We start from the raw sequence: 18,970 nt of genomic DNA on the forward strand, positions 1-18,970 counted from the left end.
GTCCATGGATGATTATACCAATTTTACTCATAACTGCCAAGACTTGAAAGCAACCATATGTCCTTCGGTAGGTGAATGGATAAATAAACTGTGGTACATACAACGGAATATATTATTCAGCAATAGGAAGAAATGAGCTATCAATAAAAGACGAGCAGGAATCTTAAATGCATATTGCTTAGTGAAAAAAGCTAATTTGAAAAGGCTACATACTGTATGGTCCCAACTGTATGACATTCTGGAAAAGGCAAAACTATGGAGACAGGTAACAGATCAGCAATTGCCAGAGGTTAGGGAGGAGGGAGGGATGAATAAGGCAGAGCACAGAAGGTGTTTAGGGCAGTGAAAGTATTCTGTATGATACTATAATGGTGGATATACATATCATTATACTATTGTCTAAACCCATAGAATATACAACATCAAGAGCGAACCCTAAGGTATCGATGTAGGTTCATCAATTACAATAAATGTTCCACTCTGGTGGGGGATGGATGATGATTTGGGGAAGGTTGTACATGTGTTGGGGCAGAGACTATAGGGGAAATCTGTATACCTTCCACTCAATTCTGGTGTGAACCTAAAACTCTTCTAAGAAATAAAGTCTATGAAAACAAAAACTCTATTAGTCAATGAGATTGTGAAGGCCATTAAGAGCTGTCTGCCAGCTGTTTCCAGTCTGCACCTTCTGGACACCCGATAGAACTGCACTTCCTTGCGGTTGGGTGGGACCATGTGGCTAGTTCTGGCCACAGTGGTAAAGCAGAAGCGATATGTATCACTTCCAAGCTGAAGCAGGACCTTTCACAGCTCTCTTTTTCCTGGCAAACTCGAGTCTGTGACTGACTCAAGTGACAATGACTAGCACAGCCCCCAGCTGACCTCTGGTGAGTATACAGCAGAGCAAGAAGTAAATAAATAAGTGAACAAACAAACAAACCTTTCTTGTGAGCTTTTGGAGTTGTTTCCTCAGGAAAATCTAGTTACCTTGACTGGTACAGAGATGATCAATAACTATATTATATTTGCAAAACTATGTCTTCTCCCCCACTGTCAGTCAATGACGTGGCACATGTGAAGAAGCAAAGCTGCCCTAGCCACGAACTTCAATCTTCACTCACAAATCTCTTCAACATCTAAAGGAGTCTAAGCACTTAGTCCATGCAAACTCTTACTAAAACCTTGGCCTTATATTTTCAAGCACCTCAAAATTCCAGAGTCTCTCTCTCTCTCTCCCCCCTAAAGAACTCCCTTATTAACGCCTGTCTATCAATCCATCTTGGGTCCACCTTCAAGCACTGTGTAGCCTCCTAAGGAGGGAAGTTCTTCCGCCCTGATTCATTTTCTCCCAAGAATCACAGCTTTAGTACCTTCCACAGAGAGCACAGGAGAAAAAGGATCCTAATCAAGTAAAAAGGCTGGAGAAGATTGTGAACCCACAGAGCTAATCCTGTTTATCAGGCAAATCATGGTCATGTCTGCTAATGTCTGAGTGTCTCTATTGGCATCTCTTTTGTTTTCTTCCTTGACTGGGTCAGAAACCGGGTAGGGAGCAAGAGGTTATTTGGGCGGGGGAGGGGGGAGCAGGCTCAAACCCCAACAAAGGCCAACTGGAAACCATTCAGGAAGTTTCCATAACACCAGATCACTGATCACGCATTGTCCCTTTGCTGTGTGGGAGGGTCATGAGTGCTGTGATAACCTTGGAGAGTAAGATGGTAACACCTTGGTGCAGCCTATATGGGTCTCTTCCACCTATGACTCCTTCCTGGAACTGTCAGGTTTGCAGAGCAATCCAACCAGAGGTCCAATTCCCACACAAGAAGATTGATACTTTCATGACCTGTGTGCAAAGGGCTCGCTGATCCCCCAGGGCAACCTCAGTCTCTGTAGCAGGTTTCCAACCGATTCTATTGATAGAAAGCCCCTTCTCTTCTGCACTGTCAGCTTGCCTGCTCTTCTTATCGTTCCATCCAAACCTGAACTCTCTCTCTGCTGCATTGATGCAGAAGGAAACACATGACTACTTAAGGAGAAAAAGGAGCAAAAACACATAGGAAAATACCCTCTGAATGTCTCTTTTCAATATCACAGGATATCTGGCTGTTTCATCCTCCAGACATACAACTTTGACTTCTTCACAAGGGCTTTCTGGGTGTTACAAATGTATTGGGCAACAGGAAAGCAGCTTTGGCCAAGCCATGGAGTTTACTTCCAAGGTCTACAAACCATAGCTGACTGTTGACCCTGTCTATTCTCTAGATGCATGAAGACTACTTTCAGGGTTGTCACAGATTCAGATGCTGGCACAAGGTCCAATCTACAGCTTTCTTATTATAAAAAACAATCTGGAATCTTCTTGGCTCCACTCATTTGCTCATGAAATCCAGTGGGTCACCAAGTCTTCCTGCAACGTCTCTCAAAATCCTCTTCTTTCAGTTTTCTTGTTCAGGTCCCCAGCATGTCTTGCCTGGATGACAGCTCTAACTGATCCTCCTGCCACAGTCTCCACCCTCTGGGCCATCGCCATCATGATCACTGTGGAACATCAATGTGACTACCAGGTTGCCTTATGGCTGCTCAGCACAGGGGATAAGAGCATGGGTATGAGTGTCAGGTAAGAGCAAGGTTCAAGTCCTGACTCTGCTACTAACAGTGCAAGTCCTTCAGCCACTCCAGGCTGTGCTTTCTTCACCTCAGACAGGGAACAACAACAACAGCACAAACCTCGTAGAGTTTGGCAGGACTGAGTGGGGCGATGCATGTAAGGCTCTTAGCACAGTGCTTGGCATCCAGTAAGAGCTCAATAAACGTTTATTATCGGGCTTCTCTGGTGGCGCAGTGGTTAAGAATCCACCTGCCAATGCAGGGGACACGGGTTCAAGCCCTGGTCCGGGAAGATCCCACATGCCGCGGAGCAACTAAGCCTGTGAGCCACAACTACTGAGCCTGTGCTCTAGAGCCCATGAGCTGCAACTACTGAAGCCCGTGTGCCACAACTACTGAAGCCTGTGCACCTAGAGCCTGTGCTCCGCAACAAGAGAAGTCACCGCAATGAGAAGCCCATGTACCGCAACAAAGAGTAGCCCCCGCTCGCCACAACTAGAGAAAGCCGGCGCACAGAAACAAAGACCCAATGCAGCCAAAAATTAAATAAATGAATAAATTTATATATATATATATATATATATATATATATATATATATAAAATGTCTATTGTCATATGTTCTGAGCATTTGAGACCCTGCAAATTCTGGTCACAGCAGACCGTTCAATCCCCTTTCCCTACCAATCTGCACAGTGGATGTGACTGCTTCATCCAGAGGGTCTCACCCTGTGCTGCTCAGACACTGCTGGTCCACAAGCCCTCAACTGAAGCACTGAACTTTACTTTTACCTCTAGCATGTTTGTTCCCAAATTGTAAAAAAAGTAGGCAGACTGTCATATTTTCAACAAAGCTTTCATTGGGAGACAATACCCTAAAATTACCCATAGAGATGGTATGTTGCTTTCTGAAATCCGTGCAATTTTTGATGTCTAATCATCTTTACCTCTTAAGGACAAGGGTCATCTTTTTTAATTTTTTGCGGTACGCTGGCCTCTCACTGTTGTGGCCTCTTCCGTTGCGGAGCACAGGCTCTGGACGTGCAGGCTCAGGGGCCATGGCTCACGGGCCTAGCCGCTCCGCGGCGTGTGGGATCTTCCCAGACCGGGGTACGAACCCGTGTCCCCTGCATCAGCAGGCGGACTCTCAGCCACTGCGCCACCAGGGAAGCCCCAAAGGTCATCTTTTTAAAGCTGAACTATGCTGCCACCTTTAATGCCCACGTGTACACTCTTCTCAGAATTACCAGCAGGGGGAGTGCCGGCATAAAGCAGGGATCTCAGCACTCCCTCTCAAGGGGACAGTCATTTGTTCCAGGATTCATAATGCAGTGACACTATGGGGGGTTTCTTGTTTTTTTTTTTATAATTACCAGAAGCGCAGAAGACGGAAGCATCTCAGCATGCACAGTTCTTCATCCATACTTGTCACAGCACAGCCCAGGCTTGCTATGATTATCAAAATGAATTTTCTGTGATTTGCAGGGATCTATATTCTAGTTACAGATTAGGATACCTGAGTTCCCTGGATTCCAAATTGGTGATGATTCCTGTTCATGCTTCATTTCCTTCCTGGTAGCCTATGCAGAACAGAAGCATCACAATGCTCCAGGGCACAGACTCTAGAGCCAGGCTGCCTAGATTCAAATCCAGCCTCTGCCACTTGCTAGCTGTGTGATCCTGGGTAAAATGCTTAATCACTCTGTGCCTCAGTTCCCTCATCTGTAAAATGGGAACAACCATGGCACCTATCTCCTAAGTTGTTGCGAAGATTAAATGAGTCAGTATGCACAGGTACCGAGAACAGTGTCTGGTCCACAGTGAATAAATACTGTATGTGATTTCGCTACTCGTACTCCTCTGTAGTTATCAATCGTCCTGGAGCATCACAGACAAGGAAAAGAGAAGCAGATGCTGAATCTGTCATCTTGAAAGCAGCTCAGCAAAGGAAACCTTGTCAATGGATTCTACTCTACTTGGAGTCAAAGCTTTCAACAATGGCCACAGGAAGGGAAGAGGCAATGCAAAATTCAAAATAGAAAGGATTACTTATTTATCCTAGATTTCATGTCCAGAAACCCAGGGTTGTTAAAACCCAGAAGAAAATATATGGCTCTAATAACTGCTGATGGTTCATAAACAGCCACACAGGGGACCCCACATTATTGAGATTGTCACTGATGGAGGACCTTGACAGTGCCCAGAAATACTGGCCACCTGAAAGAGTCTACCCATACATTACAAATATTCTTCACAACATGATTTGCACATTCCCTGCAATAAGAACACTGTCTCACCTCTATCATTTCTACAAATGTCTACCCCTATTACCTGAGTTCATTTTTATGAATTTCCACTATTTTTCTTTCCAGCTTCTGTGACTGCTTGGGGAAAATCTCAAACTCACTGATGTAATTCTCAGGATGCTCGTCAGGATCATAGTCACCGAGCTCAGCTGTAACCAGAAAAAATAAAGAGAAAAAGCAAGGTTAAAAACAACAAGAGCAGTGTCCTTGTCCCCGCACTGAACCACAGCCCACCCCTGCCTCTTCCGGAGACCTTCCAACACTAGAAGCAATATGGCAACTTCTGTCAAGCCAGAAAGATAAACGTTTGGGTTGCTTTGGCTGTGTGGCTAACAGGGTCTCCGTGCTGTGGCTGGGTGTCAGTCCTGAGCCTCTGAGGTGGGAGAGCCGAGTTCAGGACATTGGTTCACCAGAGACCTCCCAGCTACCCATAACATCAATCGGCAAGAACTCTCCTAGAGACCTCCATCTCAACACTAAGTCCCAGCTCCACTCACGAACAGCAAGCTCCAGTGCTGGACATGCCAGACAACTAGCAAGACAGGAACACAACCCCACCCATTAGCAGAGAGGCTGCCTAAAATCATACTAAGTTCACAGACACCCCAAAACACACCACCGGAAATGGTCCTGCCCACCAGAAAGACAAGACCCAGCCTCACCCACCAGAACACAGGCACTAGTCCCCTCCACCAGGAAGCCTACACAACCCACTGAACCAACCTTACCCACTGGGGGCACACACCAAAAACAACGGGAACTACGAACCTGCAGTCTGTGAAAAGGAGACCCCAAGCACAGTAAGTTAAGCAAGAGAACACAGAGAAATACACAGCAGATGAAGAAGCAAAGTAAAAACCCACCAGACCAAACAAATGAAGAGGTAATAGGTAGTCTACCTGAAAAAGAATTCAGAGTAATGATAGTAACGATGATCCAAAATCTTGGAAACAGAATAGAGAAAATACAAGAAATGTTTAACAAGGATCTAGAAGAACTAAAGAGCAAATAAACAATGACGAACAGCACAATAAATGAAATTAAAAATTGTCTAGAAGGAATCAATAGCAGAAAAACTGAGGCAGAAGAATGGATAAGTGATCTGGAAAATAAAATAGTGGAAATAACTACCGCAGAGCAGAATAAAGAATGAAAAGAATTGAGGACAGTCTCAGAGACCCCTGGGACAACATTAAATGCACAAAAATTCGAATTATAGGTGTCCCAGAAGAAGAAGAGAAAAAGAAAGGGACTGAGAAAGTATTTGAAGAGATTATAGTTGAAAACTTCCCTAATATGGGAAAGGAAATAGTCAATCAAGTCCAGGAAACACAGAGAGCTCCATACAGGATAAATCTAAGGAGAAACATGCCAAGACACATATTAATCAAACTATCAAAAATTGAATACAAAGAAAAAATACTAAAATCAGCTTTTATACTATTTATATTACAAAATTAAATATTATATAATTTATATAATATAAATTATATTATATTTTTAATATAAAAATATTAAAAGGGAAAAACAACAAATAACATACAAGGGAATCCCCATAAGGTTAACAGCTGATGTTTCAGCAGAAACTCTGCAAGCCAGAAGGGACTGGCAGGACATATTTAAAGTGATGAAGGAGAAAAACCTGCAACCAAGATTACTCTACCCAGCAAGGATCTCATTCAGATTTGATGGAGAAATTAAAACCTTTAAAGACAAGAAAAAGCTAAGAGAATTCAGCACCACCAAACCAGCTTTACAACAAATGCTAAAGGAACTTCTCTAGAAGAAGAGAAGGAAAGACCTACAAGAGAAGGAAAAGACCTACAATAACAAACCAAAAACAATTAAGAAAATGGTAATAGGAACATACATATTGATAATTACCTTAAATATAAATGGATTAAATGTTCCAACCAAAAGATCTATGTCTGTCTGAATGGATACAAAAACAAGACCCGTATATATGCTGTCTACAAGAGACCCACTTCAGACCTAGGGACACATAAAGACTGAAAGTGAGGGGATGGAAATAGATATTCAATGCAAACGGAAATCAAAAGAAAGCTGGAGTAGCAATTCTCATATTAGACAAAATAGACTTTAAAATAAAGACTATTACAAGAGACAAAGAAGGACACTACATAATGGTCAAGGGATCAATCCAAGAAGAAGATATAACAATCGTAAATATTTATGCACTCAACATAGGAGCACATCAATACATAAGGCAAATGCTAACAGCCATAAAAGGGGAAATAGACAATAACACAATCATAGTAGGGGACTTTAACACCCCACTTTCACCAATGAACAGATCATCCAAAATGAAAATAAATAAGGAAACACAGGCTTTAAATGATACATTAAACAAGATGGACTTACTTGATATTTATAGGACATTCCATCCAAAAACAACAGAATACACTTTCTTCTCAAGTGTTCATGGCATATTCTCCAGGATAGATCATATCTTGGGTCACAAATCAAGCCTTGGTAAATTTAAGAAAATTGAAACCGTATCAAGTATCTTTTCCAACCACAACACTATGAGACTAGATATCAATTACAGGGAAAAAAACTGTAAAAAATACAAACACATGGAGCGTAAGCACTAAATACTAAATAACCAAGAAATCACTGAAGAAGTCAAATAGGAAATGAAAAAATACCTAGAAACAAATGACAATGAAAACACGATGGCCCAAAACCTATGTGATGCAGCAAAAGCAGTTCTAAGAGGGAAGTTTATACCAATACAATCCTACCTCAAGAAACATCTCAAATAAACAACCTAGCCTTACACATAAAGCAATTACAGAAAGAAGAACAAAAAAAACCCCAAAGTGAGCAGAAGGAAAGAAATCATAAAGATCAGATCAGAAATAAATGAAAAAGAAATGAAGGAAACAATAGCAAAGATCAATAAAACTAAAAGCTGGTTCTTTGAGAAGATAAACAAAATTGATAAATCATCAGCCAGACTCATCAAGAAAAAAAGGGAGAAGACGCAAATCAACAGAATTAGAAATGAAAAAGGAGAAGTGACAACTGATACTGCAGAACTACAAAGGATCATGAGACATTACTACAAGCCAATAAAATGGACAACCTGTAAGAAATGGACAAATCCTTTGAAAAGCACAACCTTCTGAGACTGAACCAGGAAGAAATATAAAATATAAACAGACCAATCACAAGCACTGAAATTGAAACTGTGATTAAAAATCTTCCAACAGACAAAAGCCCAGGACCAGATATCTTCACAGGCGAATTCTATCAGATATTTAGAGAAGAGCTAACACCTATCCTTCTCTAACTCTTCCAAAATACAGCAGAGGGAGGAACACTCCCAAACTCATTCTATGAGGCCACCATCACCCTGATACCAAAACCAGACAAAGATGTCACAAAGAAAGAAAACTCCAGGCCAATATCACTGATGAACACAGATGCAAAAATCCTCAACAAAATACTAGCAAACAGAATCCAACAGCAAATTAAAAGGATCATACACCATGATCAAGTGGGGTTTATCCCAGGAATGCAAGGATTCTTAAATATACACAAATCAATCAATGTGATACACCATATTAAGAAGTTGAAGGATAAAAACCATATGATAATCTCAATACATGCAGGAAAAGCTATCGACAGAATTCAACACCTATTTATGATAAAAACTCTCCAGGAAGTAGGCACAGAGGGAACTTACCTCAACATAATAAAGGCCATATGTGATAAACCCACAGCAAACATCATTCTCAATGGTGAAACTGAAACCATTTCCACTAAGATCAGGAACAAGACAAGGTTGCTCACTCTCACCACTATTATTCAACATTGTTTTGGAAGTTTTAGTCACAGCAATCAGAGAAGAAAACAAATAAAAGGAATCAAAATCCGAAAAGAAGACATAAAACCGTCACTGTTTGCAGATGACATGATACTATCCATAGAGAATCCTAAAGATGCTACCAGAAAACTACTAGAGCTAATCAATGAATTTGGTAAAGTAGCAGGATACAAAATTAATGCACAGAAATCTCTTGCATTCCTATACATTAATGATGAAAAATATGAAAGAGAAATTAAGGAAACACTCCCATTTACCATTGCAACAAAAAGAATAAAATACCTAGGAATAAACCTACCGAAGGAGACAAAAGAGCTGTATGCAGAAAACTGTAAGACAGTGATGAAAGAAATTAAAGATGATACAAACAGATGGAGAGATAGACCATGTTCTTGGATTGGAAGAATCAACACTGTGAAAATGACTATACTACCCAAAGCAATCTGCAGATTCAGTGCAATCCCTATCAAACCACCAATGGCATTTTTCACAGAACTAGATAAAAATTTTTCACAATTTGTATGGAAACACAAAAGACCCCAAATAGCCAAAGCAATCTTGAGGGGAAAAATTGGAGCTGAGGAATCAGACTCCCTGAATACAGGCTATACTACAAAGTTACAGTAATCAAGAAAGTATGGTACTGGTACAAAAACAGAAATATAGATCAATGGAACAGGATAGAAAGCCCAGAGATAAACCCACGCACATATGGTCACCTTATCTCTGACAAAGGAGACAAGAATATACAATGGAGAACAAACAGCCTCTACAATAAGTGGTGCTGGGAAAACTGGACAGCTTCATGTAAAAGAATGAAATTAGAACACTTCCTAACAGCATACACAAAAATAAGCTCAAAATGAATTAAAGAGCTAAATGTAAGGCCAGACACTATAAAATCTTAGAGGTATACACTAATGTGTATAAAACTGATGACTAATATGAACCTGCTGTATAAAAAAATAAATAAAATTAAATTAAAAAAAAAAAACTCTTAGAGGAAAACATAGGCAGAAGACTCTTCGACATAAATCACAGCAAGATCCTTCTTGATCCACCTCCTACAGAAATGGAAATAAAAACAAAAATAAACAAATGGGACCTAATGAAACTTAAAAGTTTTTGCACAGCAAAGGAAACCATAAACAAGACAAAAAGACAACCCTCAGAATGGGAGAAAATATTTGCAAACAAAGCAACTGACAAAGGATTAATCTCCTAATATACAAGCAGCTCATGAAACTCAATATCAAAAAAGCAAACAAACCAATCCAAAAATGGGCAAAAGACTTAATTAGACATTTCTCCAAAGAAGATATACAGATTGCCAACAAACACACGAAAGGATGCTCAATATCACTAATCATTAGTGAAATGTAAATCAAAACTACAACGAGGTGTCACCTCACACTGGTCAGAATGGCGATCATCAAAAAATCTACAAACAGTAAATGCTGGAGAGGGTGTGGAGAAAGGGAACACTCCTGCACTGTTTTGGGAATGTAAATTGATACAGACACTATGGAGAACAGTATGGAGATTCCTTAAAAAACTAAAAATAGAACTACCGTACGACCCAGCAATCACACTACTGGGCATAAACCCTGAGAAAACCATAATTCAAAAAGAGTCATGTACCAAAATGTTCATTGAAGCTCTATTTACAATAGCCAGGAGATGGAAGCAACCTAAGTGTCCATCGACAGATGAATGGATAAAGAAGATGTGGCACATATATACAATGGAATATTACTGAGCTATAAAAAGAAACAAAATTGAGTTATTTTTAGTGAGGTGGATGGACCTTGAGTCTGTCATAGAGAATGTAAGTCAGAAGAAGAAAAACAAATACCGTATGCTAACACATATATATGGAAGTTAAAAAAAAAAAAGGGTTCTGAAGAGTCTAGAGACAGGACAAGAATAAAGACGCAGATGTAGAGAATGGACTTGAGGACACGGGGAGGGGGAAGGGTAAGCTGGGACGAAGTGAGAGAGTATCACTGACATATATACACTACCAAATGTAAAATAGATAGCTAGTGGGAAGCAGCTGCATAGCACAGCTCGGTGCTTTGTGACCACCTAGAGGGGTGGGATAGGGAGGGTGGGAGGGAGATGCAAGAGGGAGGGGATATGGGGATATATGTGTACGTATAGCTGATTCACTTTGTTATACAGCAGAAACTAACACAACATTGTAAAGCAATTATACTCCAATAAAGATGTTAAAAAAAAAAAACAAAAAACAAGAGCAGGGTGTACACGGAATGGCTCCCACCACCCAAAAGAAGATCATGGAACAAGCTCACCCAACGAAATGTGTTTGTATCCATGGAAAGACCACAGCCTGAGTGTCTAGAAGGTCATATTCTAGTTCAGATTTAGCTGTGTGTGCTTGGGCACTTGCTGAACTCTCTGGGTCTCATTTTCTTCATCTACACAATAAAGGAGTTTAAATCATTGTTTCTCAAAGGGGCACTATTGGCATTTGGGCAAATAAACAATTCTTTATTGTTTCAGACCTTCCAAGGCATGGTAAGACATTTAGCACCCCTACCCTTCAGGTACTAAATGCTGGTGGCACATCCAGATATTATGACCACCAAAAATGCCTCCCAATGTTTCCAAATGCTCCCCACAATAGGAGGTGTTACCACCTCTAGCTGGAAACCACTGGGTGTTCCTCAAGTTTCCTTTCACAGTTAATTTTCTGAGTCGAGGAATTCCCTGGCTGGAGCTGCTAGCTCTGAGATTTGTGCAGGTGTGGCTCAGTCAATGAAATATCACAACATAAAGGTACCCAAGAGGATTGTACATTAAAATAAATGGACTGCTCTTCAAATTAAAGAGTGTGTATCAAAGTACGGTTGAGCATCCCAGATTAAAGTTGTTGCCAGGTTCTAATATAGGGTACGTCCAGAGGGTCTTTAAGGGTAAAAAGAAATGCCTGCACATCTCTGAGCACCCAGAGGGTCTATGAGAAGATGGACCTAGGATATGCATCGAGCAGAGCCTGAAGCAGCAAAGGTGATGCTCTTGCAGTGGGAATACTTTGTCCTGATTCCACAGGCTTGCTAAGGAAAATGAGCCAGAAGGGGCAAGTATTTCAGGCAGAAATGGCCCAGGAAAGTAGATTAAAGATGGTGGGAAAATGGTACTGAGAAACTTGATCACCAACATGACTTTGAAGTAGATAGAAATCAATATGCCTTAAAGCACATCTGCAAAATCACATCCAACTCAGTAATTTGTATCTACTGTCTCTTCGTTGTTGAATCTGTAATGACTGTAAAAGGATAAAACTGGGAGGAAAGCAAAGCTCTTTAAAGCTTCTTAATAGAGCTCAAATTACAGAGTTCTGAAAACAACTTAAAATATATACCACAGGAGGAAGACCCAAATAAGACCCAAAATGCCATCAGCCATAGAGGGGAAACTGATTAATTTGATCATATCAAAATAAAAATATTTCTGTTCATTAAAGGACATAGTCAAAATAATAGATAAGTTGAAATAACATATTTGCAAAATCTAAATCTGACAAAGGCTAATATCTAGAATAAAGAAAGAACCCCTACAAATCTATAAGTACGTGGGCAGGAATTCCAATAGGAAAATGGTCAAGGAATATCAACAGCCAATTCATAGAAGGGGAAACCCAAAGGCCTCAAGTATGGAGAGCTGCCCAAACTCATCAGTAATGAGAGCTGTGCAAACCCAAACTAGAAGATGTCACTTTACACCTATGAGATTAACAAAAAGTTTAGGAAGCCGGATGATTCTATGTGTTGGCAGGGACATGAAGAAATAGAAGTACTTGTACACGTCTGAAGATTCTTGGTGCACGTAGCTCTTCTAGAGCACAAGCTGGGAGTATTTAGCCTAATATTATTACCCAGCAATCCATTTCTGGGTGTATATTCTAAAAAACTCTAGGTGTGAAAAAAGATATGGGGCAACTCGGGTGTTCATTATTGCTGGGAGCAGTAACTAGCACATGGGCAATGCACCCGACTGGATACTCTGTAGCAATTAAAAGCAACAAAATAGATGTATACCCAGAAATGTGAACAGATTCCTCAGTGTTCTGAGCATATAAAGGAAGGATTAAATGTGTTCTATAGCCCCATTTAATTTATGAAACTTAAGAGTATATACACACAAGACAATACTAATCATTTTATAAGGATGTATTCCAAGTCAAAGATATACATGAACCCAGTTGCTGCCTTTAGGAACAGAAATGGAGAATAATGAAAAAAGGGAAATCAATCAATCAATAGATGGGACCAGTGATGAAAAGTGAGCCACGAACTGATGATTAACTCAATCTAAGTTTCAAAAGAAACACACATAACACACCTACACATACACGCAAACACACACACATACACATGCCCCTGTGAGCTGGCTATGGACCCCAAAATTTAGGGGACAGTATAACCCAGTGCCTGCTTTTCCGCAGGGCATGGACCACTGATATTAAACTAGGCCATGTCCAATGCAATGTCACCTTGCACAGTTGATGGGTGGTGTTGTTTGTGCTTGTCTCGTTTTGGGTGGGCATTTCTCTTTCCCGGAAAACTTGTGAAGTACAATGGCCTTGGACTGCTAAACATAGCAAATAAGTAGCCTGGCAAATGCCAGCGAACTAGAGAAGAAATGCCATGGAAACTGCACAGGGTTGCTGACAAGGTAAATGTCGACGTTTCCCCCATCACACGCCCAGCTTTCTTGTTCCTTAAAGCTTGTCTTTAACTCTGACTTTACCTGAAGCAAAAGGCCGTTTATAAATGATTAAGGACTTCTAACTTCAAATTTTGTTTTCCATAGAGGAGTTGGGTAAGGAGCCTGTGGTTCTCTCTCCCACATGTGACGATGAGGGTAAAGTTACAACAAATAACATACAGTACATGGGATGGTTTGCGAGAATTTAAATTAAGATGACATTAAATTAAAATTAAAGAGAATTTAATTGTCAGCAAAATCCAAAGAGTTGAAGCAAAAGGATGAGTGTGATCAGGTGATGGTAAGTACAAAGGGCAAGCATGACAATGGCATTTCCCCTGGTTTGGAGAGGACTCACTCCAAAAGAACTTGAGATACAGGAAGTGACAGCCCCAGGGTCAACTCCTTTGGGAACATTCCCTGACTACCTTTGCTGAGTGGGGGGCCCTCCTGGGGTCAGAGCAGGGACCCTGTGTGTCCCTCTGTTTAGACATTAACACATCATCACAGCTTCTTGTTTCCTTGTCTGTCCCCTTCCCCCCACAGGGACTTCACATTGCAGTGGCCTGCCACCTAGGAGCTCTTCAGTAAATGTTGAGAGAACACATGACAAATCCATGGATGAGGTAGTGAAACAACCACTCTTTCCCAAGTATAGAAATAAAGCATACATTGGTGCGATTTAGGCAAGTGCCCTAGTTCACTTAACATATTTAGTGGAGAACTTACTGTGTGCCAGACATGGGGGTACTACAGTGAAAAAGGCCCCCAGAGTTCCACTTCCATGGAATTTAGATCCTACATAAGGGGCAATGCATAATAAGCCCCCAAACAACTCAACAAGATAATTTCAAATATAAGTGCTTAAAAGACAACAGAACAGGGCTTCCCTGGTGGCGCAGTGGTTGAGAGTCCGCCTGCCAATGCAGGGGACATGGGTTCGTGACCAGGTCCGGGAAGATACCACATGCCGCGGAGCGGCTAGGCCCGTGAGCCATGGCCGCTGAGCCTGGGCGTCCGGAGCCTGTGCTCCGCAACGGGAGAGGCCACAACAGTGAGAGGCCCGCGTACCGCAAAAAAAAAAAAAAAAAAAAAAAAAAGACAACGGAACAGGGGCATGAGAAAGAATGATGTGCAGAGAGAGGCTACTTTAGTAGTCCAGGAAGACTTCTCAGAGGAAGTGACATCTGAACGGAGTTCTGAATATCAAGACGGAGCCACAGACCCACAGGGATTGGACACACCAGGCAGAGGGGATAAGAACAGTAATCCTGCCACATTGCTGTTTTGTAGAAGGAACAGGAAAGATATTTGTATCAAGAAAGAACATAAATAGATTCCTAGGGCTTCGTGTGTTAGTTTTGCAATTGGTATTATGAAGACAATGCAAAGCGTGTATTGAATATGCTCATTGTATTCAGTGTGTACGGTGGCAAAACTCTGGATGGCTGCCTGTTTTATACACTCAGAATATTCTGAAGCTTAAAACATGCTCCTTCAAAGAGTGTTAGCAAACAAGAGGCCAGTAAAAAGTCACATGTCCTCCGCTTTCTAATCATTTACTTCACATTCCCTATCGCTCTCTGTAAGCATAAGCAGTTCTGACAAAGCAGATGTTTATCTGCATTTGTAATGATCTCTAGAGATGCTGTAATACCACCCCGAGCATCAGAGAACTTGAATCCAGCTTTTACTGGATTTGCTATAAATGGTCCATGGACACTGCTGCGTTTTAGAGCTGAAAGGTTTTCTTGAGGTCTGTCAGTTCACTTCCAACTCTACTCTCCCGACAGCATCTGTGAGTACGGTCAGTGATAATAGCAACGAGGGATAAAATAGGGCCCTGATCATCTGGATGGAGGCTTTGTGGCTTTATTTCAAACATAAAACAGGATGGAGAGTTTTCCCATTACAGATCCATATTGAGCTTGTCCTTGGACAACTGACCACGATTCACTAATGCCTAAATGCGTCCTGAAATCCTCATATGCCAGTCTGTTGCTTGGATTAGTATCGATTTGCTTTTCCCTCATGGAAGACAGTGCACCCTAACTAGGAACGTGCAGTCTTCACAGGGAAGAAGAACTTTGGGGTTTGAACCTTCCTTAGCTCTATATAAGAGAGGCAGCTTTCAGAAGCACACACTCCACCTTGGGGCAGATGGAAGGACTATTTCCCATCAGGCTATCACTGTCATTCTAACTTTACACTTGAGTATCTCCAAGGGTTTTCAACACCAGTGCTAAAATCTGCTGAGTGGCACTAGGTCGCTCCCAGAGGACGGTGAAAAGCAACACAGATAGACTTCAGAATTCTCAGAGAGCACACACACCTGGAAACAGGGTCCTAGGAACGATTTCACAGCACAGAGCATCCCATGGGGACAGTGGTGAGTGACAGTGAAACCCCCAGGAGAATGATGGGTGTCTCTCTTAAGCTGTGAACGAAGGTTGGAATTGTGATCAGACAGACGATTGTCATGATCCGCTTATGACCCCATCATAAGCTCCTTCATTATTTCAGATCCTTTATAAGGGTGACATGCTCACTTGGTAACCTCTCTCTCTCCCGTTGTCCTCACCTGCTTCCTTCCTTCTCCCCTCCATCCCTCCTCTCTTCTCCTAGTTCCCCTCTCCACCCTCCCCTTCTCTCATAAACATGTCATCAGCATCCATGCTACAAATGGCTGGAACACCTGAGTCCCTCCAAGCAGGCCCTGCTGCCAGCTGCCTCCCAGCTGACCCAGGGGAACAGAACTTCTGAGTCGTTCTTCACTTGGGTCCTGGGCCCGTCCCCATGACGATGCTCTGCCTTGGGCTCTGGAGAAGCCTTCTCTCAAACACTTTTTTCTTACAGGTCGAAACATCCAGAAGCTTACCCTGGGTCCTATATGCTTACTGCTTCCCAATGCCCCACCCTCTGGGGCTTGTTCAACCCTGAGAATAAGTCTCATGAAATTGTCACACAAGTAGGACCACATCATTCAATATATAAAGACACCGAAGCTTAAAGAGTTTAAATCATTTATCTATGGTGAAATAACCAGGAAATGGGAATTCAGGTTCAAACTGTAGAATGACAGGCTGTGAGCCTGACGCTCTCCTCACCATACTGTGTGACGAGAAAAGCTGAAGCATTAGATACAGTGCACGTATATACACGTACTACTCATGTGAATACATATGTATAAATGCTTTGATATTTCACTCCAAAGGTTTGAAAGGACACCTCTTTGATACCTACCTTCCTGGACATAGATTCCCCGCTCAATATACCCATCATGCACCACACTTGGTGGTTGGAGCTCAGAGCACAGAACACCCCGTATCCCTTCAAAGCTTCTTACAAAGTCAAGCATTCCAGCCCCTTTGAAACAGAGAGTCTGAGCTCTACCTCGGGGCCTTGAGGACCTCAGTTCTTGCAGAGGCCCCTGTGACCACTGCAGCCCAGCCTTCCACCAGGACCCCAGAGGCTTGGGAGGGAAGGGGAGGCGGGGGTCCATTGTTAAGTACCCAGCCCTGCCTGGCCTCAAACCATGACACGGGCTGGATGGGCAGAGGCTGGGGAGGAGGGAGTCTCTGAACAGCCAAAGCTCTACTGTCCAGTACAATGGTGGGGATGGGCAGCCATGGCCACACTTACCTTGGACGATACAGGCACCCAGGTAGGCAGCATCTGAAAAGGAGCAGAGCAGTCGACCGTGGAAAATATCTCTTTTAACTTGCAGGTACAAAAGATACCTGCAATGCAAAAGGAGAAAGAGTCGCCCTAAGTTTTGGCTGAGGCCTGGAAGACGTGGAAGGATTGCTCATGCTTCATGCACCTGGGTCACCAGAGCCCTACCCAAGCCCCTCAGAGGGCAAGCAGGGGAAAACTGGGAGGAGCCCTCAGAGTTCAGAAAACCTGAAGTGTCTGTGGCAGCTTCCAGAGCTGTGTGGCTGGCCCTTTCCAAAGAGATACAGGAAGGATGGAGGAGAGCCACAGGGCCCAGCAGCCACCGTCCCTGGCAGAAAGTCCCACACAAGGACAACCACAGCCACTGTTACCACCACCAGCACCTCAGCTACAGGCTGCCCGAGCTCTCTGTGGAATGAGGACTCAGGAATCGGACTCAGTCTACAGAGACTAGTCCGGGGCACAGACAGACTCATGTTAATCAATCTCAAAAAGACTTGGTTACGAGGCCAGAAAGCCAACTTATTCACAGCACAAACGGTCATCTGTTTAGTGTCCTCTCCGCTTCTCCAGGGATGGCAAACAGATGGCCTCAGGGCCAGACAAACCTGTTACTGAGTGAAACAGGCTGGGGTGAGGGGGTCAGGAAGCAGAACAGAGGGTGCTGGCTCCCGCGAAGGGGTCAGCCGCTGTGCTGACGGGTTGCTGTGCTGACGGCGACGGGTTTAGAAGTGAAATCCTTTGAATTTTAAATGTTGCAGCAAACTCTGTTTTTGAAAACACTGGAGTGTCAAATGAAAAATACGCCTGGGCCTGATTCAGCTGGGGATGGCGGGGCGGGGGCGGGGCGGGGGGGGCGGTGTCAGTTTACCACCCCTGGCTCAGGCTCATCTTGTCACTGTCCCCTCTGTTCCTCTACGCTGATCACGCCCTCTTCAGATCTCCTCCTATGTCTTTGCCTGACTGATTCTTTCACTGAAGGCTCAGGCCTGGGGTCTATTGTTTCTGACTAACTTTATAGGTGTGTGAAGATTCTTTCTGTTTATTTTGAAGTTTAAGTCGCAGAGACCAACCTTTTTTTCTTCTTTCCAGGTTCTTGAGGCCAGGTGAGGAGTACCACCCAATCGGCCCCAGTCACTACCTCCAGGGCTCAAATAATCTGATCTTTACTCAGCCTGTGAGCAGCCTCATGCACAACCCTGCTCAGAGAGCGTAACTGAGGTACTCAGATCACTCAGGTGCCGGCAGCGCCCGCCCACCTCCCCGAGTGCTGGAGCTCGCCATCCCCGGATACACAGATGCACTGAAGGGTTCAGTGGCTCCCTGGTGCTTCCACTTGATGAATCTTTATCTCACACCCGCTTTATGCTATGACAGTGCTAGGCACTGGACACACGATGGAGGTTCAAATGACACTCTCTGTCCCCAACTTTGTATGGAATTGTGTGCAGGACATAAAGGTAGTCCCTAATAAATTTCTTATCTGGAGTTAGTGTACATTTTGTCAAGCGAACAGTATTACACTGGCCATCAAGGACCCAGAGTACCTCCCTAAACTGGTGTCTCTCACACTTCAGTGAGCTCGTGAATTACCCAGAGATACTGTTAGAATATGGATTCTGGTTCAGTAGGTCTGGGTGGGGCTCAAGAGTCCATATTTCTAATAAGCGCCCCAGTAAAGCTGAGCTGCAGGCCCATGGACCACACTTGAGTAATAAGGTTCTAAACCAGAGGTTCTCAGAGGGACTGCATGTTAGAATCACCTGGGGGAGCTTTTAAACAATACCAACATGGAC

General features: G+C 42.8%; 1 protein-coding gene across 3 annotated transcripts in view; it reads right to left on the minus strand.

Annotated features, from left to right (window-relative positions):
- Positions 1-18,970, minus strand: part of FRMD3 (FERM domain containing 3) — a 315,727-nt gene that overhangs the window by 89,940 nt on the left and 206,817 nt on the right. For all 3 annotated transcript variants that reach the window (XM_067744693.1, XM_067744692.1, XM_067744694.1), the window contains exons 5-6: positions 17,142-17,239; positions 4,938-5,061 (exon numbers count right to left, since the gene is read on the minus strand). In XM_067744693.1, coding sequence (XP_067600794.1) covers positions 4,938-5,061; positions 17,142-17,239 — 222 coding nt within the window. The remainder of the gene's footprint in view (positions 1-4,937; positions 5,062-17,141; positions 17,240-18,970) is intronic.

Source organism: Pseudorca crassidens, chromosome 7, assembly GCF_039906515.1.
Source record: "Pseudorca crassidens isolate mPseCra1 chromosome 7, mPseCra1.hap1, whole genome shotgun sequence".
In the NCBI taxonomy this organism is placed as follows: domain Eukaryota; kingdom Metazoa; phylum Chordata; class Mammalia; order Artiodactyla; family Delphinidae; genus Pseudorca; species Pseudorca crassidens.